At 34.9% G+C, this 23462-nt stretch overlaps 4 protein-coding genes and 1 non-coding gene across 5 annotated transcripts; 3 read left to right on the plus strand and 2 right to left on the minus strand.

The window, feature by feature from the left end:
* Positions 1-103: 103 nt before the first annotated feature.
* LOC132313129 (protein SODIUM POTASSIUM ROOT DEFECTIVE 2-like) lies at positions 104-2422 on the plus strand. Its single transcript, XM_059811793.1, has 3 exons — positions 104-857; positions 1684-1759; positions 2044-2422. The coding sequence occupies exons 1-3, from the start codon at positions 243-245 to the stop codon at positions 2238-2240; spliced, it is 888 nt and encodes a 295-aa protein (XP_059667776.1). The 5' UTR covers positions 104-242; the 3' UTR covers positions 2241-2422.
* Positions 2423-3681: 1259 nt separating this feature from the next.
* TRNAY-GUA (transfer RNA tyrosine (anticodon GUA)) lies at positions 3682-3773 on the minus strand. Its single transcript is given in 2 exon segments — positions 3682-3717; positions 3737-3773. It is a non-coding gene; the product is annotated as a tRNA-Tyr (tRNA).
* A 563-nt stretch (positions 3774-4336) lies between these two features.
* LOC132314661 (uncharacterized) lies at positions 4337-5158 on the plus strand. The gene has a single exon (XM_059813493.1). The coding sequence runs from the start codon at positions 4337-4339 to the stop codon at positions 5156-5158; it is 822 nt and encodes a 273-aa protein (XP_059669476.1).
* A 2398-nt stretch (positions 5159-7556) lies between these two features.
* LOC132314662 (uncharacterized) lies at positions 7557-8822 on the plus strand. The gene is made up of 3 exons (XM_059813495.1): positions 7557-7585; positions 7924-8446; positions 8490-8822. The coding sequence occupies exons 1-3, from the start codon at positions 7557-7559 to the stop codon at positions 8820-8822; spliced, it is 885 nt and encodes a 294-aa protein (XP_059669478.1).
* Positions 8823-20554: 11732 nt separating this feature from the next.
* LOC132313130 (uncharacterized) lies at positions 20555-22935 on the minus strand. Its single transcript, XM_059811794.1, has 3 exons — positions 22578-22935; positions 22350-22455; positions 20555-21114 (listed from the first exon to the last, which is right to left on the minus strand). Exons 1-3 carry the CDS (start codon positions 22608-22610, stop codon positions 20957-20959), a joined length of 297 nt encoding a protein of 98 aa, XP_059667777.1. The 5' UTR covers positions 22611-22935; the 3' UTR covers positions 20555-20956.
* Positions 22936-23462: the final 527 nt, after the last annotated feature.

The raw sequence follows: 23462 nt of genomic DNA on the forward strand, positions 1-23462 counted from the left end.
CTAATGCTGAATTTTTTCTGTTACATAATTTTTTTACTTTTTAGGTGTCACAATTTAACAAAATTGAACAAGTAACAGTCAAATAATTGACTCACCTCTGTCTCTCCAACTCCAAGTGTTCGAGCTTAAAAGCAGATGGAACAACTTTGCTGGTGAGTTCTTCTCTATCTCTCTCTAAAAGTTGAAGAAATGCAGATTCTCTAAAACATTATTACTCTGCTTTCATTTCCCACTTTTCAAACATGAGAGGAATCGATATATTCTGCGCATCCCAAGCTGCAACCGCCATACGTGCTTCCACCATGGACGAAGCTTCCTCCTCCTCCATCACCGCCACCGCCGCCACCATCCACCTAGGCCGAGCCATCGACCGCCACAATCCCATCATCAGAGACCCCAAAAGAATCACCAAATCGCTCCCTCCTTGCTCTTCTCAACTACCCATTACGCCAAAACCTCTCAACCCCACTAATCATCACCACCACCACCATGCCATCAAGAGTACTAAAAACAGCATCTTCAAGGCAAATAATGATAATCATCAGAGCTCCAAGAAGAGCTCATCGAAACCACCAAGTGATGATGACAATAAGAAGAAGAAGAAAAAGGGTTGTGCTAAGCCAAGTGAGCAGAGTATCATTCTGAGGAAGAGCTGCGTTAATAGGCCTGGTGATTTTATCAGCCCTCCTGCTTCTACAAGGTACCTGTTGGGTGATAGAACAACCTTCTTGGATGTGTTGTCAGACAATTTTGACCCTGTTTTAGCATTGGTTCCAGTGGAAAATAACAACAGGTCTCAAGCTCATGATCATGTGAAAACAGAGGAATCCTCTTCTTCAAAACCACCCTCTGATCAGGTTTTTCTTTGTCTTTCTCTCTCTTCCTATAAATATATACATATTTGTGTATATATATATGTTCACATAAAACCATCTGTGTCTGTGTATGTGAGTACCACCAGCTAAGTGTCTTGTCAGTTTGTTAGATTATATTGGTAATTTAACTTGAATATTACCATCAAAGCATTAGTCTATAAGGAAAGTGTGTGAGTGACTATAGATTAAAACGGCTAGAATAACTGTTTTTCTTTTTCTTTGTTATGGAGTAATGTATAAATTTTACAAGAGCTTCTGAATTGACAATAAAAAAATAATAATAAATTTTTTGCTCTAATTTCTGTATTTTTTTATGGGAAAATTGTAAATTGTTGTTTGAACATTCATGAAGTGGATGCAATTGCAGATTAGAGATTTTTAGGATAAAAAGCTGACATCAATTATTGTTATTAATTAATTGGTTTATTTATTTATGTATTTTTATTTATAGCGAAAACAGATCCATAGTTTGAAAAAAGAAAAGAAAGAAGGGTCACTGTGATAATTGAATGCTAGATGAAAAGGTATCTGTCTATCTTCGAATTTTAAAATCTAAATCAAATGATAAGGAACATGAAATCAAAAAAAAAAAGTTCATTGATTTATAGTCTATTGTACATTCTAGTACAAGTACAGGTGTTCATTTTGGCTTTTTTTGAATCACATTTCTTTCTGTGAAAGTTGATCTCTTTTATCATGAAATCAAAAATAAAGTCCATTAATTTAAATGTTGGTTCTTGATGATAATAAAGAAAACAGAGGTGGGCCTAATGGGCGGTGGGTGTGATTTTAATGGCTTTGTTCACAGGTGGTTGTTTTGAGGGTATCACTCCACTGCAAGGGCTGTGAAGGAAAAGTTAGAAAACATATCTCTAGAATGAAAGGTATGCATTTCACTCCTTAGCCTCTTCTTTGTTTTCTTATCATGACCTTATCTTAAATAACACTTGCCTCACTTTTGCACCTTATTGTCACTTGATCATGTAAAAAAAATAAATAAATAAATAAAATAAGGTCATGTTTACTATAAAAACATTATATATGTACAAAATAAAGAATAAACGTGCATGCATCTCACCCTCTCCAAACTCCTCAACGACATAAGGTAATTGTTGTTGTTTTTTTTACTAGGAAAAAGACTAACTTTTGTTATTACAATTGTGAGCAGGGGTGACATCCTTCAACATAGACTTTGCAGCTAAGAAGGTAACAGTTATCGGGGATGTCACGCCATTGGGAGTCCTCGCGAGCGTGTCAAAGGTGAAGAGTGCGCAGCTGTGGACGCCTGCAATGTCATCTTCTGCCCCGATTGGTGGCTCGAGTTATGCAGAAGTCAAGAAACAACACAAGGGAGTTGGTGCATGAGAAGAAATTAGAGCAGTGCAAAAATTTACCCAAGGTTGTGTGTTGCAGTGCTGAAATGTAGTGTACATGAAGTGTTAGAATGAAGTGAATGGTTCTTAAATTTTAACTAGTTCTAGACTTCTAGTATAGTTATGGACCAAGACTCATGTGGTATTATTATTATGATTATTATTATTTTCTTATGAGCTACTATTTATTAAAAACTGATAAAAGACTATTCTGATTAATATTTGCCACGCCTGTGTTCTTCCCAACACATTTTCTGGGGGAGGCTGTTTGGGAAGTCGTAAAATTCTGATCGTTGGGTAAAAATTATATTCATTATTTCATATTATATTCATATAGTTTAGACCAGTGTTATTAATTGAGGGTTCAAATAGAATCCAAAGCCTTAGCACATCAGTTTCACTGACAGATGCACAGATTACTTCAAACTCAATAAAATTTTCAGAGAATTCAAATTTAATTTAACAAATTGCTTTCTATTTTGGTTTGACTTGAAACATTGTGCAAGAAGGGGACAAAAGAAAAGCTTACCACAGACAAAAAATCATGTGAGCCATGAACTATCAAGAATAAATAATAATTTATTTATTTATTAAAACTGCATTTATAAAGGATATGTGCCATACCCTTGTGCCTTAATGTACCAAGTTTAGGCTAATCAGGAAAAAGGAAAAGGGTGATACGAAAAACAAAAAGGAGTGCTCTCGCTATGAGTTTGTCTCTCAGATTACATCTCACAAATTTTCAATTCAATTATTGAGAATGTGACAAGGACTGATTCAGGAAGTTGTGGGAGGAGAGTAAAAGTGAATTTAGTATTATATATATATATATATATATATATATATATATATATATTTGTAATTTTAGAGTGGGGCAAAGTGAAAATTTTATAAATATATAATTGAAAATAAGAAAAATTAATGATATATAGTAGTAAAAATAAAAAATAAAAAATTTAGTGGGGCCAATTGCCTTCACTGACTCTTCGTCCCTAAATGTGACCTTATATGTGAACACGACTGAGAAAAATTTTACAAAAAATATCCTAAAATTGTGATAGAAAGACGGATCCACCAAATTCTTCCAATCATGAAAGCAAGTAAACATGGCGAAGCCACATTATTGTACAGTTAAGATAGAACGCTCAGCATCCATCATATAGGGGCCACAAATTTCACTAGGATTTGTATCAATGAAATGTTAAAAAGTTATATGAAGAATGTATAATTTGAAGGCCTGAAATGTCATTTCGCTCCTACGAGCTGGCTTAATTTATTAGAGATCAAGAATACACCAGTCTAATAAAAGGAGTAGAACTGTAGAAGTTACTTTCCAAAAAAATAATAAATAAATAAATAAAGGAAGTAGAAATATATATGCATAAATAAAAAAAGGAAGTAGAAATATATATGCATAAATAAGAACAAAAAATTCCGACCTGCCGGATTCGAACCAGCGACCTAAGGATTGCCATAAGCTCTAACCCACTACAGTCCTCCGCTCTACCAACTGAGCTAAGGTCGGTTGGTGATCTACGTCCAAACAAAAGTACAATATGAAGTGGATACTTATTCAAAGTGATCATTCCATAGTGTTTTGGTGGAACCTAATTAATCTGTCTTTGGAAATAGACAATAAGCATACATGTATGAACTATGGTTGTGTGGGGGACAGTAAATAAATTAGGGTTACATGGGGTGCATTGGCAGTTTTGTTGGCTAGGGTTTCCGTAGGGAGTTGGGAGATCCGAATTTTACTACTAAAGTTGTTAGGAACCAAAGAAGATAAGTATCATATATCCTACAGATATTTATTTTTTGAATTTTGATTTAAAGATTCTAACCATTGTTGACTTCTTCATTACTCACTCACTCTCTCTCTCTCTCTTGTCAATCTCTACGCATCTACTAGTTTTCAATTTTTGAACCAAGGAATTCCAATCACAATAGACTTCTTTCATCAGTCACTCTTGTCCCTCTCTCTACACATACCTTCTTCTCTTCTTGTCTTCCACTCATCCTTGTCTCTCTCTTTCCCCTTTCCTTCCATTAATTCTCTCTGTAATAAATATATATAATAATACCCCCATGAAGAATATTCCATCTTCTTCTTTAAAAGAGCTTGATTATGACCAAGATGAGGAGTCCGTCACCCTCTCACTCTCAACAATGGCTCCTAGTTCACATGTCCAAACACCACCACAAAATGTTCCTCCTTCTATATCATCATCAAAATTACCTCAACAACCAACATGGTTAACATTGTCACCACCACCACGTCCACCACAAAAGTCACTTGTACTACCACCCCCTCCTCATCTCACTAATATCCTACTCCAACCTCCCACATCCCATCAAGATGCAGCCGCCGGTCCATCTCGATTGTCGCGCACCAGAAGGTCCCCGGTCCGGTCCCTTGGGCCGGGGAAGAGTGACACCATAGCTGCACCATACCCTTGGGCCACCACAAAGCGTGCCACGGTCCATAGTCTGGACCATCTCATGTCAAATGGCATCAACAACATTAGTGGCGAAGTGCAATGCAAGAGGTGTGACGAACAATATGAGATTGAATTTGATTTGGAAAAAAAGTTCATGGAAGTTGCAACATTTATATCGAAGAACAAGCATTTAATGCACGACCGCGCACCGACTATTTGGATGAACCCGGTTCTACCGGATTGCAGCTCTTGTGGGCAGAATAATTGTGTGAAGCCAATTCTTTCGAAGAAGAAATCGATCAACTGGTTGTTCTTGTTGTTAGGGCAAATGCTTGGATGTTGCAAACTTGCTGAATTGAAGTACTTCTGCAAGCACACGAAGAATCATAGGACGGGTGCCAAAGATCGTGTTCTTTATCTCACTTATTTTGAATTGTGCAAGCAACTTGTTCCCGATGAACCTCTTTAATTAATTAATCAGGTATATATATATATATATATATATATATATATATATATATATATATCCTTAATTAGTTAAATGACTAATTCTTGAAATGTTAATTTTATTTAATTGTTGGTGTTTTCTGTATGTGCAATGTATATAATACTTTTAATTTCAGTTTATATTTACATGGTGAAGAATGGCAAAATATATTTGCTTAATTGGTACATAAAACAGAAAAATATTGAATATTTGAGGAGTACCTACTTGTTTAGTATTTGAAATTTCAAAATGTTATGAATTATTTAAAGGGCAATGGAGCATAGGCCAAGTCTTTAGATGTTGGAAGAGAGAATTTTTCCACAATGGTGCACCCATTGGTCCGCATATGTGATAGGTCATTTCTTGCACATGAGAACATACTCTAATTCATCCCGCATCCTCAGCTCTGCTTATCAAAATAATTAATTAATTTCTCAACATGACTCACTAAAGTGATGTCAAATGTTGATGTTCGATGTCCTATGTAAAAAATTTGAGAATAGATTGAAGACACTGTGTGAGTCTCATTGAGTCCATGTTTCTAATCATTGGCTTTACCCGATAGAACTCGTCTGGGCTCCAACTATTTTGACCACTGAGCTGCAACGGTGCCATTAGCATGCGCCTCCATTTGGGCCATCACATCTACATTCCACACCCCATTTCTACAATTCTACCCACCCAATGATTCCAAAAGGGCCAGTCATCCATTTGGGCCTTCAGCGCACCAAAATATAGGGCCCAGTTCGGCTATCTGGGCCAGCCGTAACATGCTTGAAGGCTTGCTAGATTACAAGATACATCTAACATGCTTGTAGACCTTTCAATTGTTTTCTTCATTGTTTTAGTAAATATGATATGAGGAATTGTTTTTGTTATAATGTTCTAATATTTGAAGTTAAAAAATAAAAACAAAAATTGCCACAAAATTTCTAACAATCTAAAGCATTTTGTGTGTGTGTGTGTGTGTTAGAGATCTTTTGATACTTCTATGTATCATCATTTCATCGCTCTCTACTATTTTTCCATGGGCTTGAGCGCTTGTATTCCATGATTATTGTTGCATTTGTTGCATCTTAATTCGTGCATTTTTATTATTATTGTTATAAAATTTTAAATTATTCATCGCGTAGAAATATTAATGATCTATGCATAAATAATTAAATCAGTACACTAACTATTATATGCATACTCTCAACACAGCCATTATCATATATAGAAATAATGATCTTCTAATTGTATTAGATCTCCTTATTTTATTATATATTTCTACAATTTGGGATTTAATTTGAATTAATTTTTGTTAAAATTTTTGTTTCTCCTTTTGTTTTCATAAATTCATTAAAGTTTTTGTTAGGATGCCTAAATTTTTCTTTTTGTTTGCAATATCTGGTGTAGACCTTTTTTTTTTTTCTTTTTTTTCGTTAGCATTTTTTTTAAGGTAAAAACGTGGCAACACGTGAATCATGAATCCCTTCTATGTCATAAAAATGTGGCGACAGTAGACACGAGATAGTGCACGATGGAATAAATGAAATCCCTTCTATGTCTTTAGATTTAGGGATGGCAACGAGGAGAGTTTGGAGCGGGTTTCCCTAAATTTCGTTCCGTCCCTTTTAATTTTTGTCAAATTCATGTCCGCCCCGAGACCCGTGACGGTTGGATTTTCATGTCCAGCCCTGCCCCGTTAGGAAATACTGTGCCCCATGCCTGCCCCGCTAACAAATTTTTTTCTCCCACTTTTTGGAACTTAAACTCCGGCTATTTAAATGTGCAAAGCATAGGAATGACACAACATAAATAAAATTATGTATCCCAACAAAAATAAAAAAATAACATGCACATAACATAATTCAGAGAACATAATAAACAAAAATAAAAATTTAATACAACCAAATCACAAGAAGTTCTAAGTTCTAAGTTCCACCATAACCAAAACAAAAGCAAATTTAATACCAAGTTTACATCCCAAATTAGGATTGTAAGAGATGGGTAATTGGGTAAGCCGCTAAAATAACTTATTAATATATATATATATATATATATATATATATAGTTATATGCGGGGCGGGGCCCCTAGGATTTGTATACTGAACTCTTACCCGCCCCGTGACCCTCGACGGGTACAAAATTTGTATCTATGTCCGCCCCAACGGTATAAAAAGTATTCCCATATCCGTTATTAATGAGGCGGGACCGGACGGGACCCCGGCGGGGCAGTAAAAATTGACATCCCTATTTAGATTTAGTAAATTTGATAATTTGAATTGAGTCTCTTATTATATATGATTAAATGGCATTCCTTATACATACTTGAATTTCATTAATAATCAAAAGCAAAGATTATAGAAATCATAGAAGTAAATAACATTGTCTTTATATGTATCTATTGAGGGTTATTGAAATCAGGTAAGAAATGGTAACATATACCTTATATGTTCATGTAATGAATAGGGTGTGCAATATTTTGCCTTACTAAAGTAAGTATTTAAAGGCCAATGGAGCATAGCAAAATACCAAAGCCAAACCTGATACAAACCAACATGGAAGCTCACCAGAAGTTATTGTTAGCAACCCTTGTGCTCGTTCTAGTTTCAGGCACAACCACTAGTTCATTTGTCCAAACATAAGCCACTCTAGACCATAATGTCCTACATAGACCTATTCCAGTCGAGTCACCACCAGTTAGGCTTACAAATTCAGAAATTTTTTGAGTATTTGTGCCTTTAATTATTTGCCCTATCAAGTATATCAACACAGACCACTCCAGACCATAGCGTCCCACATGGGCCTAATCCAGCTGGGCCTCCATCTGGTCCAGACCATAATGTCCCACACAGGCCTAATCCCACTGGGCCTCCATCTCGTCCAGACCATAATGTCCCACACGGGCCTAATCCCGCTGGGCCTCCATCTCGTCCAGATCATAATGTCCCACATGGGCCTAATCCCGCTGGGCCTCCATTCGGTCCAGACCATAATGTCCTACACGGGCCTAATCTAGCTGGGCCTCTATCTGGTCCAGACCATAATGTTCCACATGGGCCTAATCCAGCTGGGCCTCCATCTGGTCCAGACCATAATGTCCAAAGTTGGCCTAATCCAAAAGGTAATCCAGTCCCATCTGGTCCAGACCATGATGTCATAGGTCGGCCTAATCAAGAAGGTAATCCAGCCCCGCCACCAACTAGACTAGACCATAACGTCCCACACGGGCCTAATCCAGTTGAGCCACCACCAGTTGGGCCTACAAATTCAGAAAACTTCCGGGTATTTGTGCCTTTATCTGCCCCCATCAGGTACATCTACACAGACCACTTCAGACCATAATGTTCTACGTGGGCCTAATCCTGCTGGGCCACCATCTAGTTCAGACTATAATATCCCAAATGGGTTTAATCAAGAAAGTAATCCAGCCCCGCCACCAGCTAGACTAGCTCATAACGTCCCACATGGTCCTAATCTAGCTGGGCCACTTTCCGGGCTTACAAAATTCCCAAAAATATACAAGGAGTTTGTGGCTCAATTTGGGTTCTTCAACCCATCTTTACGGCATTATCCCCTAAGTGGGCTTAATCCATCTCAGCCACCTGCTAGGCCTACAAAATCAACAAAATACAAGAAACCAGTGTTTCAATCTATGTAACAATCGCTTATTACAAATAAATAAAATAATTTTATTTATATTTATCCAAATTGTTGTTTACTTGCTTGGCAACATAACACTCACTCAGAAAGTCACAGATTGCATTTTTATTTTTATTTTTAGTTTCTTTTATTTTTCATTTTATTTATTTATTTATTTATTTATTTTTCATTCGACTCTTTTTTAGAAAATATATATATATATTTTAACTATACATTTAAATATTTTGATATGCATTTTCTTAATTGTAAATAATAGCTGAAAAAGAAAGAAAGAAAGAATGTGGAGGATACATAAGAGGATCCAAATCAAATTGTTGTGACATTTGTTTGATGTTGATATGCATGCGTTTTCACCATGATACCATCGTTGTCAGTAAGAGATTTAACAGTTCATCTTGCAGAAATTATGAGCTTTGCATAATAAACATAGGTGTATCTTTGGCATGACAATTGATTAAATACAAAATTATTGTATCCTTAAGAAAGCCATTTAGGGCATTGTTTGCTGTTTGGTGCCAACTACATGCATCACTAAATTAATTAATATCTTTCATCTTGTTAATTATTTAAAGCACAACAAAAATATCACTCTTACATTGCTTGAGATCAAGTTAAAAAAAAATGGTGAAAGCTAAACATGATTTGTTAGTGATGATTCTGATCACTTTAATTTGGAGCTCAACCATCAACTTACTAAATGCCAGAAAATTACTGGTTTCATATCCACCATGATGATCAACCCAACTCTGAGAACTCCAATAGTCTACCAAAAGCTGCCCAACAACCACCGGCCGATACCTCTGTCATCACCATCTGGGCCATTTATATGTCATCTTTCCGGCGACCTCCATCTCAGCCGACTCCACTGGTCTATGGAATGCTGCCCAAGGGCATCCCTATTCCTCCACCAGCACCATCCAAGCGTCATAACTAGCTTTTGATATAGATGCTCCTTTTATCTGGAGTAAATTACACTTAAATAAAATTGATCACTTTTATATCATGTTTATCCAAGGTGTTTGTTTTTGTGGCGATGCATGTAAAGTGTTGTCTACTGTAGAGTCGAATGGTTGAATGAATTTCAAAAAATGAGAAAAAAATCTTTTGAAAAATATATATATACCAGCAATGCTTATTAGCTTGCTATTTAAGTTTATTAGCTTGCTATTTGGAATTTATACATGTAATAATCTCCAATTATTTTATACCATATTGCTAAAACAGAAATTTAATTTACTGAATCTAAATTTTTCAAGAAATCCTCTTGCCAATTATATGCTTGGTAAATTTTAAATATACACCTCAAATTTTTTAATCCAAATGGAACCTAAAGAGATAAATTAACAACAGAATTGCATAGGACAGATGGCAAGTTCTCATTGCCCCAAGTATATTAGAGCATATCATGGTATCTTTAAATTCTAACTCTCTAAATTTGCCACATCAGCGTTTTTGATGAATTACATCAATATTAATTTTGGTTAGCAAAATGGTGTGCTTCCGCTCTCCAATAATAATAATATTTTAATATTTTATTTATTTATTTTTTATACTTTTGCCCAAATTTGATGTGAGGTGAATGGTGGCAGGGGTTGATGAATTTATAGAGGTGGAAAAAAATCATTTTATGAAGGGAAAAAAATTGAAAACCTACTCTTCTTCTTTTTTTTTTTTTGCCCAATAAAGCCATTCAGGCACTGTTGGTGTCATCCAACTCAAAAAAAAAAAAAAAAAAAAAAAAAAATCAAAAAACTAGTTTTTGGGCAACGGTCTCGCCAAATAGGCCCTCAAAACCATTGCCCAAGTCAAATATTAATAACACTGTTGGAAAAAAATAACAAAAAAAATAGGGTTAATTTCATCTACACCCCTTGACGTTTGTCTATATCCCACTTATACCCTCTCTAAGTTTCAATATTCCACCAACTTTCCTTGAGGTTTTCGTTTATGTGGCAAATTACCCCCTACTGTTAAGCAACTGGCGGTGTCAGCATGGTCAATTTTGCCTTTCCAATACTTGAAAGAACATTTTTAACCTCATTTACCAATGCAAATTTACAAAATTACCCTTAACCAATCACTGCGTACACCTATTTTCGACTTTTCTGCTAGTGGCGGGACTGTTCGGTGGGAATGAAATGTCTGGCGAGTCCATGGCCGTCTTGAACTAGGTTTCACCAAGGTGGGTTGAGGACGCTTGTAGCGTCTCTGTACTGAAGCATGTTGATGGGTTGTTGTTTGGCCGCACTGAATCACGCTTGTAGCCTCATCGAACTGAAGCACGTTGTTGGGTCGTAGAAGGAGGTTGAGAAAGGCAGTTGCGGTGGCTTTTTGAGATAGTGGTGGCCGTTGAAGAAGAAAACGACGTGAGGTGCAACCAATTGACGGTGAGATATACCGGTCATCTCTAAAACCTCTCCGCGTCCATGCGAGAATGATATCGTGGCCAAGCTTGATATATACACACACACACACACACACACACACACACACACACACACACACATATATACCACCGTCGCCGTCATTGAGGTGCTCTCGACGACAATAAGGAACAAGCTCACGAAACCCACTTGGGTGACAGACCGCAAAGCTCAAAACTGATTCCGGTGAGTGAGCCATGACGTTGACGATGAATGAATTAAAAGCAACCTAATTTCAATTCGGAAACATCCCAAGAGAAGTTAACCCACTTCGGCAAGCTCAAAGCTTTCACATCGGCGACACTCCATGCATGCGAAAACAGATTGCACCGGTGAAGAGAAACCCAGTTTTTTGAAGTTTCACGATCATGCTGGAATAGCAGTCGTGAAAAAACATCACACCCTACTTTTAGAGGCAATTAGAGAGTAAATATCACAACTTTTGGAAAAAGAGTCGCCGCGGTCGGAGCTTCCTGTCGTGTTGCCTTACAATCACCGTTTTTTGGGTCTACGAGGTACAGCCACGGCCGACACTGGTTCTTATCACAGCTGCCGTCCTCCGTTGCTAGCTTCGCTGGACTGAACTGAACTTTACAGGACTTGGGATCACCATCCGACTTGGGTGAAGGAATCTTCGACAAGTTACGATAACACCGCTTGGGGATGTTTAATGCCCCTACGGTCTAAACGTCAAAAATATACGTGCTTAAACGGACTCAGTGGCTGTTTACGATCTCTATCGTCCGACTTGGTCACCGGCGTCCACATCATGGGTCTGTGTAGAGAAAGAGAAATGGAGGGTGTTTAAGTCTTTTCATTTAGGTTATAAATTTTAATATATAACTCTTGGGCCAAAAAATAAAATCACACATTCCTATTAAAAAATTAGACGGTGGTTACCGACAGAAGGTATAGGAAAAATAAACTTAAAAAAATATGGAGGCCTGCAACTAGGCCCGTGATAGTGGGCGATAGTCTTTAGCAACAACAATGGCTTTCCCAAGTTGCATTTTTGGGCCCACTTTCTGTGAGTGGGTTGGACCATGTGGTTCACAAATATTGGACATTGGGCTCGCGAAATTGGGTTTTTGAGAGCCTATGGAGATTTTGTTTTTGTTTACTAATTTATGTATTGGTAAAACATAAATTTAATTTACTAATCTAAATTTGAAGTGTAATCCCACTACAAATGCAATTAAATGACATCCCCTTTATATCTCTCAATTTAACTTATTTTGATTTATTTGTTGGAATTTTTTGGTCACCAATCTTTCACATGTAAAGATATTCACCATTGTTGAAAAGATAATATTCATTATTTTTTCACCACTAATCAAAAAGCTCTTGGGTAATGGATCCTTCATCTCTTAAAGAATTTTGGGGGTTTTTTGGAAAATACACAAGAAACCTCTATAAGATTCACTCATCTTATTATTGATTTGGTAAAGATAGCTTCAATTTACTTTATTCTCTGGTTTTATTTTCGATTTTGTAAGTGGGTTTGCTTTGATTGTGGTGGAATTTGTATTTCTTTTCATTTCTTTATTGTTTAGGTTTCTTTTCCCTGGGTTTATCTTTGTATTTGTATTCATGTAATATATCTCTCTTTAGTTGAAGAACCCTCATTCAATGGATTTGAAGGCATCTCCAACTCTTATAAATGCCAGTAGGATGGCGCTTCTTTAATCAGATACCACTCACTAAGGGTAAAATAATTATAATTATATTTTTGTATATGCACACAAGTTTTTTTCCATCAATTGCTATTACATTTGCACTTAACTTCTTCTTTTTTTTTTTTTTTTTTTTTTTTTTTTTTTCTTCATTTTATAATTGGTCCTTTGATTAGTTTTGGAATGGGAAATTAACTTGGGTGTGACTCAGAAAAATTTATGGATCCAAACAATTTTGCAATCAAAATCTAGATTGGGTGGTGCAAGTAACAGACTCAAACCACTTTAACAAAAGTATTTTATTATTTTTAACACATGAAGTCAAAGTTTACTTGTGATGAGCAGAATATGGAGTTATTTTACATTCTTTGCAAGTTCATTGCCTACGGAACTCTGTTATTGACCAACACAACATTTGTATATATATTGTGTAGCGATGACCAGACAATGGAAAACCTGGATGGCAAAGTTTGAAGAATATATGGTTTGGACATGAAACAAGTATATTTAAATATATGTTTTCAGATTCATGTTTGTTTCTTTATATTTAAAGAAAACGAACAAAAATAACATCAAAATAAAGCATCATGTAGCCACAATAGATGAACTCATCTTCCAGAATTACTGAAATTATAAGGAATGGTAGATAAAGATAATGTTGGATATCTATAAGGAATAATAGATATTGAAATTATTCTCATCGCTCATGTTGCTATACTATTAAAATGATAGATTTTATGAAAAGAATATAGTGCAAAGCCAGCTTATAGTATTAATTCCTTACAGAAGATAGCGTAAACATTCTCCTCAAAAGTTGTGAATATTGAACTATAGGGTTTGGTGTAATTTGTGTATAGTTTGTTAAGTAAACATGAATTAAATTAAACCTGAATTGATAAAGTACCTGGCTAGCTGTTTATCAAATCTCTCTTTTTTTCTTATCCCAGCCCCCTTTTTTTTTTTTTTTTTTTTTTTTTTTCCTCCCTAATCTCTATTCTATATTGCATTTTGTAGGTAGTGGTGTTGTTGGTATTGTACTTGTTGAACAAGAAGAGAAACTAGTTGCAATAAAGAAGTGTGATGGTGTGATTCCATTACCCCCTCCCTTTTAGTGTTGTTACATGGTGGTATAACAAGGAGGACATTGAACTTGTGGTCCTCTTCTTGGGTGATACTTCGAAGGCCCACAAAGGTGGTTCGTTCACAGAGTTTCTTATTGAAGGGATCAAATGGCATCTTCACTGACTTTTCTACTGAGTTTGCGGGCAGAGCATGGACTTGAAAGAAAATTTTGTGAAACCCTTGGAAAGCAATCAGACAATGGCATTGTCACCCTGTATGGCCTTTGTGGCTTGTAATTGTAATTAACTCTGATGGTATGGATTCTTAAATAATAATTTAAAGGAATTGTTATATTTAAACTCATGATATTGTATTTGTGCATTTTTTTTTGTTAATTTAAGAATATTTAAAAGTAATGCACATCCAATACTCTTAATAAATTTAAGAAATAAATAAAAGAGTAATATGCAAAATTTTTTAGTTTTCAGAAAACTATTTTCAGTATGTACAACCAATCAAATTTATGAGTTTTTATTTTTTGAAAACTGTTTGTAATTTTCATAGCTAAGCAGATTTTCGAACTGAAAAAACTAAAAATTGTTCTTTGTTCTGATTCTTTGAAAACTATTCTTGAAAATAATTTTGGGAGTTCTAAACCAAGGAAGGCCTCAATTTTTCTTTTTGTTTGTGCGTAGATCATTTCTTTTTTCCCTTTCAATTATTGTAAGTAGGGGTGCAACTTGGACGGGCTAACTCAGACCAACCCAAACTCAGACCAGAAATTTTGAAATTTGGACTTTTAAATTTACAAATCGAGCTCAAATTGAGTTGGATTTTCTCAAAACCCAGGCATGTTCGGGTTGGGCTCAGGTTCAACCTGAACCCAACCCAACCCAAAATAAAATAAAAAAACTTAAGAAATTTTTTTTTATTTTTGCAATGAATTGTCCATGGGACATGGCATGTGACTGGTTTTCACCAACAACCTTCGGGAACATTGTCACCGGAAAACCAATTAGTGTCTGACCCCAACCCATTTCCGACAAGTGTGTCAGATCAGAATGGGGGCGTGCCACCGGAAGTGAACCTTCCAATTTCACTGCGATCTCCATCATAAACGGCTAATTTGACTGTGATCTCCATCATCAACGGCTGGTGATTGTTCTTCAGCATGATAATCACTATGTGTCAGTCTAAGTTATGTATATAATATATTAGATATATACGTAAGATATGTGTGTGTATATATATTTATAGTGAAGATATGTTTGGAATATTGGGCTGAGACAATATAAGTTAAAACTCAACACACTATTTAAATTGTAATTGACAATTTGTACTTCTAGGTATTTATTAAAAGAAAAATGACAAGTATTAATGAATTAAACTTAAAAATTTTGATGCTTACAAACATAGAAAAGGAAAATGTAATTTGCATATTTGTAATAAAAAAAAAAAGAAAAATATTAATCCATGAAACTCGTCCGACCCGTCCAAAATATTCGGACTGGGTTATGGACATAACCTATTTTGGGTATAATTTGGGCTGCCCAGTCCAATCCGATTTCGGGTTGAGGTTGAGTTGAGATTGGACTGGGTTGGGCCAGCCCAACTTGCAGCTCTAATTGTAAGTCGTAATATTTTACAAAATTGAGGGTATAAAAAAATTATGATGCTTAAAAAACAAGAAGGTAAAAACTTGGCAACAGGGGACTGTAAACAAATAGTGCATGATGGAATAAATGAAATCCCTTGTATGTCCTTAGATTTAGTAAATTTGACAATTTGAATTGAGTATCTTAGAGCATTTCTAATGCTAAAACCTATTTTTGCATGCCAAATTTATATTTTGACAGGTGTTACAGTGCCAAAATCCTACATTTTAGCAATTTTGCTCCAATGGTATATTTTACGCAAAATGCTATTTTTTAATACAACCACTATTCTTTTTCAACTACCATTCTCACAATTCATATTTGCATCAGTAATATTAATATTAGGTACATTCCAAGTCAAGTTGTAGACATTAGAAGGAAACTAAAATTAAACCTAATTAAAAAAAGTACAAATCTAAAATATCTGGTCAAAAAAGAACAAAAAAAAAAACAAATTTTTTATAATTTTTTTACCACTATTTGTGAATTAATTTTTTTATATAATTTTTTTTTTCCGGAAATTTATATATATTATATATAATATATATGTATATTATATATATAATATACATATAGAGATGCGAGTGGGTGATGACGGATGAGAAACGGCACCGTTTTGGAAAATGAGAGACTTGCCAAAAAAAATTGGCAGCTGCCATATATGAGAAAAAATTTGAGAATTTCAAATTTTGAGAACTTAAATAAGAGCCCATTGGAGAGGCCTTTTTTTTACCCAACTCTCATATTTTGAATTTGAGAGGCCCAAATGAGAGAGCATTGAAGTTACTCTTATATATGATTAAATTAATGACATTCCTTATAACTTTCATTAATAATCAACGCCAAAGATTATAGAAATTATAGAAGTAAATATCATTGTCTTTATTTATATAGAAGATTATTGATCTCACGTAACAAATGATAACATATACCTTATATATTCACGTAATGAATAGTGTGTAGTATTTTGCCTTACTAAAGTCACGAGCATCAAGTATTTAAAGGTCGATGGAGTATAGCAAAATACCAAAACCAAACCTGATACAAACCAACATGGAATCTCACCAGAAGTTGTTGTTAGCAACCCTTGTGCTCGTTCTGGTTTCAGGCACAACTACTAGTTCATTTGTCCAAACACAAGCCACTCTATACCATAATGTCCTACATGGACCTATTCCAGTCGAGCCACCACCAGTTAGACTTACAAAATTTGAAAAATTCTGAGTATTTATGCCTTTATCTGCCCCATCAGGTATATTTACACAGACCACTCCAGACCATAATGTCCCATATGGGCCCAATCCAGCTGGGCCCAATCCAGCTCAGCCACCTCCATCTCGGTTATTCGACCAATCTCTAGGTCATTATCCCCTAAGTGGGCCCAATCCAGTTCAGCCACCTCCATCTGGGTTATTTGATCATTATCCCCCAAATGGGCCCAATCCAGTTCAGCCACCTCCGTCTCGGTTATTCGACCAATCTCTAGGCCATTATCCTTCAAATGGTCCCAATCCATCTCAGCCACCTCCATTTGGGTTATTCGATCATTAACCCCTAAGTGGGCCCAATCCAGTTCAGCCACCTCCATCTCGGTTATTCGACCAATCTTTAGGCCATTATCTTCCAAGTGGTCCCAATCCATCTCAGCCGCCTGCTGGGCCTACAAAATCAACAAAATACAAGAAACCCGCATTTCAATTGGTGTAAAATTAGCTGATTACAAATTAATAAAATAATTTTATTTTTGTTTATCCAAATTATTGTTTAAATGCATGGCAACATAACACTCGTTGAGAAAGTCAAAGGTTGAATTTTTATTTTTTATTTTTAATTATTAGCTTACCAGTCTATCACATTCATCACAAGCCTCAAGTTTAAAGTGAGATTGTTTTTTAATCCATCAAAAGGTAGAAGATTTGACCATTGTCTTCTGTCTTTCTTAGACCTGTTTTCCTCATATATATATATATATAGAGAGAGAGAGAGAGAGAGAGAGAGAGGAGTATAATTAAGTCACAAGTTTATATTTTGTGACCCCAATGCTATTTCTGATCTTGATATATATGGGAGTATAGTGATCAGAAATCAAGAAAATGTCCGAATAGAGTAAACTGGGGGTTTATGCATGGGACATATATAAGAGATCAAACAAATATATATGCATGGTTCATAACTTCATATGAATTCTTTCTGTCAAGTCATATGCTGATAATAAATTGGGGAGGTAAGAGGAATATAACATTTAATGAAGGATTATCAATGGCGGCACAGAGGGGGGCTTGAGCTCCCCAAAAAAAAAAAAATTTTTTTTAGTATAATATGCTCAGCCTAATTTTTTTTTTTTAAAAATTTAATAGTAGTATTAGCCTCCTTTTTAACCCATTCAAAAAAAATTTGCTTATAAAATTGTGTAATTAAATTTATGTTCAATACGAACCCCCATTGACAATTCTTGAATTCGCCCCAAGGATTATGATCATATTTAAGTACTTACAAAGAAAAATGCTGGTGGGTGTTAACGAAGGAGAGAGGGTTCAATAAACGACCTGAAGAAAAAGGTTAATTTATTAAATCAGAACGGCCTGAAGTGGGGTGAAGAATTTGGGGGGAGGGATATGACGATGTTAATTCTTGCCTACCTTTTGTTATTTATTTATTAATTATTATTTATGTACATTTTCTTTCCTTCTTATCTCTTTATATATATATATATTTTCAATTTTTTTTTTTAGAAAAAAAATATTTAAAATAATACATTTAAATATTTTGATATGCATTTTCTTAACTGTAAATAATAGCTGGAAAAAAAACAAAAAAAGAGAAGTGTACATAAGATGATCCAAATCAAATTGTTGTTACATGTGTTTGATGTTGATATGCATGCGTTTTCATCATGATACCATCGTTGTCAGTAAGAGATTTAACAGTTCATCTTGCAGAAATTATGAGCTGTGCATAATAAACATAGGTGCATCTTTGGCATGACAATTCATTAAATTCAAAATTATTGTATCCTTAATAAGAAAGCCATTTAGGGCATTGTTTGGTGTTTGGTGCCAACTACATGCATCACTAAATTAATTAATGTCTTTCATCTTGTTAATTATTTAAAGCACAACAAACATATCACTCTTACATTGCTTGAGATCGAGTAAAAAAAACAAATGGTGAAAGCTAAACATGATTTGTTAGTGATGATTCTGATCAGCACTTTAATTTGGAGCTCAACCATCAGCTTACTAAATGCCAGAAAATTACTAGTTTCATCCACCATGATGATCAACCCAACTCTGAGTACTCCAACAGTATACCAAAAGCTGCCCAACAACCACCGGCCGATACCTCTGTCATCACTATCTGGGCCATTTATGTCATCTTTCCGGCGACCTCCATCTCGGGCGCCTACTCCACTACTGATCTACGAAATGCTGACAAAGGGTATGCCTATTCCTCCATCAGCACCATCCAAGCGTCGTAACTAGCTTATCACCAACCATCGAAACGTAGTAACTCATCACCATAGTAAATGAGGCTACTCAAGGACCTCTTCACCATTTGCACCCTTCTGAACACGTACGTATGATGTAGATACTCCTTTTATTAGGAGTAAATTACACTTAAAATAAAATTAATCACTTTTATATCATGTTTATCCAAGGTGTTTGTTTTTGTGGCAATGCATGCAGCGTGTTGTCTGCTAGGACTACTGTAGAGTCAAAAGGTTGAATGAATACACACACACACACACACACACACACGAATGAATACACACACACACACACGAATGAATACACACACACACACACACACACACACACCAGCATAGAATTTAAGTACTAGCTCTTATTAGCTTGCTATTTGGAATTTATACCTGTAATAATCTCAAATTATTTTACCATATTGCTAAAACAGAAATATAATTTACTAAATCTAAATTTTTCAAGAGATCCTCTTTCCAATTATATGCTAGTAAATTTAAAATATACACCTCAAAATTTTTAATCCAAAAGGAACCTAAGAGATAAATTAATAACAGAATTGTTTAGGATAGATGACACGGTCTCATTGTTCCAAGCATATTATAGCAACCCTCCACATTTGGCCCGTCATTGTTTTTGTAAAGTTATGTAAATATTTTGAAGAGTCACGTCAGCATTTTAGATTCTTCAAATTTTGGTTAACGAAGATAGGTGCCACAATGGTGTGCTTTCGCTTTCCAATAATAATAATATTTTAATATTTAAATTTATTTATTTATTTTTTATACTTTTGCTCAAGTTTGATGTAAGGTGAATGGTGATAGGGATTGATGAATTTATAGAGGTGAAAGGAAAGGAAAAAAAAAACAAAAACAAAATCATTTTTTGAAGGGAAAAGAATTGAAAACGAATTTTATTTTGCTCAATAAAGCCGTTTAGGCAGTGTTGGTGTGCCTAATAGTCCTTTAAATTCAATAAAGTGCCAAAAAAAAAAAATTAGTTTTTGGGCAACGGTCTGGGCCAGATAGGTCCTTAAACCATTGCTCAATTCAAATATTAATATACCGTTGGAAAAAAATAACAAAAAAACATATGGGGGCCTGCAGCCAGGCCTGTGATAGTTTCTAGCAACAGCAATGGCTTTCGCAGGTTGCATTTTCGGGTCCACTTTCTGTGAGTGGGTTGGATTATGTGATTCGCAAATATTAGACATTGGGATCGCGAAATTGGGCTTTTGAGAGCCTATGGAGATTTTGTTTTTGTTTATTAATTTATGTATGGTAAAACATAAATTTAATTTACTAATCTAAAATTCTAAATTGAAGTGTAATCCTAGTGTAAATAATTAATTTGTTTATTTAATTTACTGCACCACAGGGAAATTGTCAAATTGTAGATACTTACTTTTATTCTTGCGAACCGCATTAATTAGAGAAAGTGCTCGAAATTACAATTTCTTATATTTCATAAATTTCTTATATATTTCACACTAAATAGTAATTACAATCTAAAAGAACACATAAATAAACTGTGTAAAAAGTACGTAAATTATCAACATAAAAAGGACACATAAATTAATATTAAAGAAAAGCGGGGTTTGCCACGTGCGTGCTATTTGTCGGCATTGTCGCGAGCGCATGATAGATGATGTATCATTTGCCCACCACAACATCCCAAACCCGTCACGCTTGTAAGGATGGAACACCCCAACAGATATGACGACGTGTCGCTGTCTTTTCCCTTTATTACCCTTGGACTTCGAATGATATTACAGATTGAACCAAAACAAGTTGAAAGCAAAGCCAAGCCCTCCCAACATCGTTGTCTGAATTGAAAAGAATTAGTCGTGGTTGTCTTTGGTATCTGATTTTCTGGAATTGGAATCCAATAATATTTTGTGGATTCTTTCCTTTGTCTCTATTTGAGATGCTCTTTCTTCTCTGCCCTCTGTGTAGGCCTCAAAGAACTCCTTGTTCTCTTTCTCTAGCTCCTTCCATACTACATATCACCCCAAAATCACATAACCGACTTTAGTAATAAAACACACACACATGTATACACACACATAAATGTCCATGTCATATGTATATGCGTATTTATAAAATAGCCAGGCATGTCATGTTTTTCCATGTGTTAACTTTGCAAGGATTCCATCATTCTTGTTCTCTTTCTCTAGCTCCTTCCATACTACATATCACCCCAAAATCACATAACCGACTTTAGTAATAAAACACACACACACACACACACACACATATACACACACACACACACAAATGTCCATGTCATATGTATTGTGTATTTATAAAATAGCCAGGAATGTCATGTTTTTTCATGTGTTAACTGTACAAGGATTCCATCATCAAAATCATTGACTTGAGTAATACGTCCTCCATCGGGACACAGAGTGATTACTATGTTAAATACACTTATTCATCATAAAAATTAAAAATTTTAAAAGTAAAATGAATAAGAATTTAATTAATTTGTCCGTAAGGGATGTAACTTATATGCATGGACTGATACTCATGTGTATTATTATACAAAAGGGATGGGTAATATGGTATCTGTATGTATCACGTGTCCAAGAGGTTTACTATTTATTTATTTATTTGTTTTTTCTTTGAATAAGGACATTTTGTCCAAAAGTTAGGTGGAGTAAGTGAGTACGTCTTGTTATTAATGAAAATGATCGTTAAATACTAAAAATAACATGAGAGGTGACTTGTAATAATAAATGTAGCTCAATTAAGATTTAAATTAGTCTTCATTAGATGTGTGCGGTGAACAAATTTTCAAAAAAAAAAAAAGGGATTTATTTCATATTTAAGAAATTCTTCTTTGCCACTAACTTTTTTTTTTTTTTTTTCCTACTTAAAATCGATCGTCATTTGTAAAGGACGGGGACGTCCAATTTTATAATTGATAAACGTGTCAAACACATATATCATATTCATACCCATTTGTGTTTAGTGTTGACAGTGATAGGTTGGGAAAAAAGAAAAGAGAGAGGAGTTTGTTGAGTCCTTCCAGAAAAAAGAAAAAAGAAAAAAGTAAATTAAAAATTCAATTCCCATATATGGTCAAATCAATCCCAAGTAGTTAATTAAGATTCATTGAGTAAATACATATATATATATGAATTATTTGTGTATATATATGGATGGGTAAGCTTGGAGATGAGAGAATTAATGTATGTATTAACTTAATTATCTACTCAAATGGAGACTGACCTGTGGAAGTAATGACTGGTTTGATGTTAGCATGTTTGGAGAGGGCTTCCATGCATTCTTCTTTGCTCATGTTGAATATGATGCACTCTTCTATCAGGTGCTGCACCTGCATCATATAACCATTACAGTACACCATCAGATCAACCTCAATTATGAAGTGAAATACATAAAACACATGATCAAATATCATATATACACACATATATATATAAAGAAATTAATTGTTACCAATCGGATATATGAAGCTGAAGAGTCACCCATGATGTTATTTTATTGTATATAATATATATATATATATATATATATATATATATATATATATACACACACGCACTCCAGATATAAAAAATATATCGGAGCTTTTCTCCGAGAGCGACAAAAAGATCTAGCTAGTTAATTAATGAAGAGGTAGAAGAGACTGGATTTTCTTTCACAAAAGGAAAGAAAGAAAGAAGGTTGGGGAAAATAAAAGGGTAAGGGTAGGTAGAGAAGAGGAATAGTACTGTCAAGAGAAACAAATTAACTATATGTTGTGTGTATGCGACTAGGTTGATATGAATAGTGTGTAAATATAACTGTATGTGTGTGTATACATACAAATATATAATATATATATTATAATAAAAGATACCAAATAAAGGGCAGGGTAGGGATGAGGTGAAATCATAGTGGTGGTGGGACCAGAAGTCCCACGTGGGAGGAGGCATATAATTGGTGGGGAGGGGATTAGAGGAGATTCTATTACGGTATTAGCAGCCGTTGTTTCATCTTCCACGTGAAATGTAGGGTCCACTTCCTGTAGCTCCGAAGCAACGACTATGGGCCCCAACAGATGAATCAGGCCCAACCCGAAAGCCCACCGCGTGCTGACTAACTACAGTTGCGTCTTTAGCTACTCTTCCTTGCCTTCCACTTGCTAAGCTCACTTCCAAAACAAGGCTTTCCCCGTAACCAATTAAATCTTACCTCACACCCCAATATTTTTGAACAATTTATTAACAATGTATTATTTTGTAGTAAAAACAAAAAGTTCTATAATTCCTTATTTACGATGTAACTAGAATTAACACCCACATAAAAAAACAAAATAAAAATGAAGAAGATACATAATTT

This window comes from Cornus florida, unplaced genomic scaffold (assembly GCF_030987335.1).
Source record: "Cornus florida cultivar Cherokee Brave unplaced genomic scaffold, ASM3098733v1 CherokeeBrave_3.0.0_Hap2_Chr06, whole genome shotgun sequence".
In the NCBI taxonomy this organism is placed as follows: domain Eukaryota; kingdom Viridiplantae; phylum Streptophyta; class Magnoliopsida; order Cornales; family Cornaceae; genus Cornus; species Cornus florida.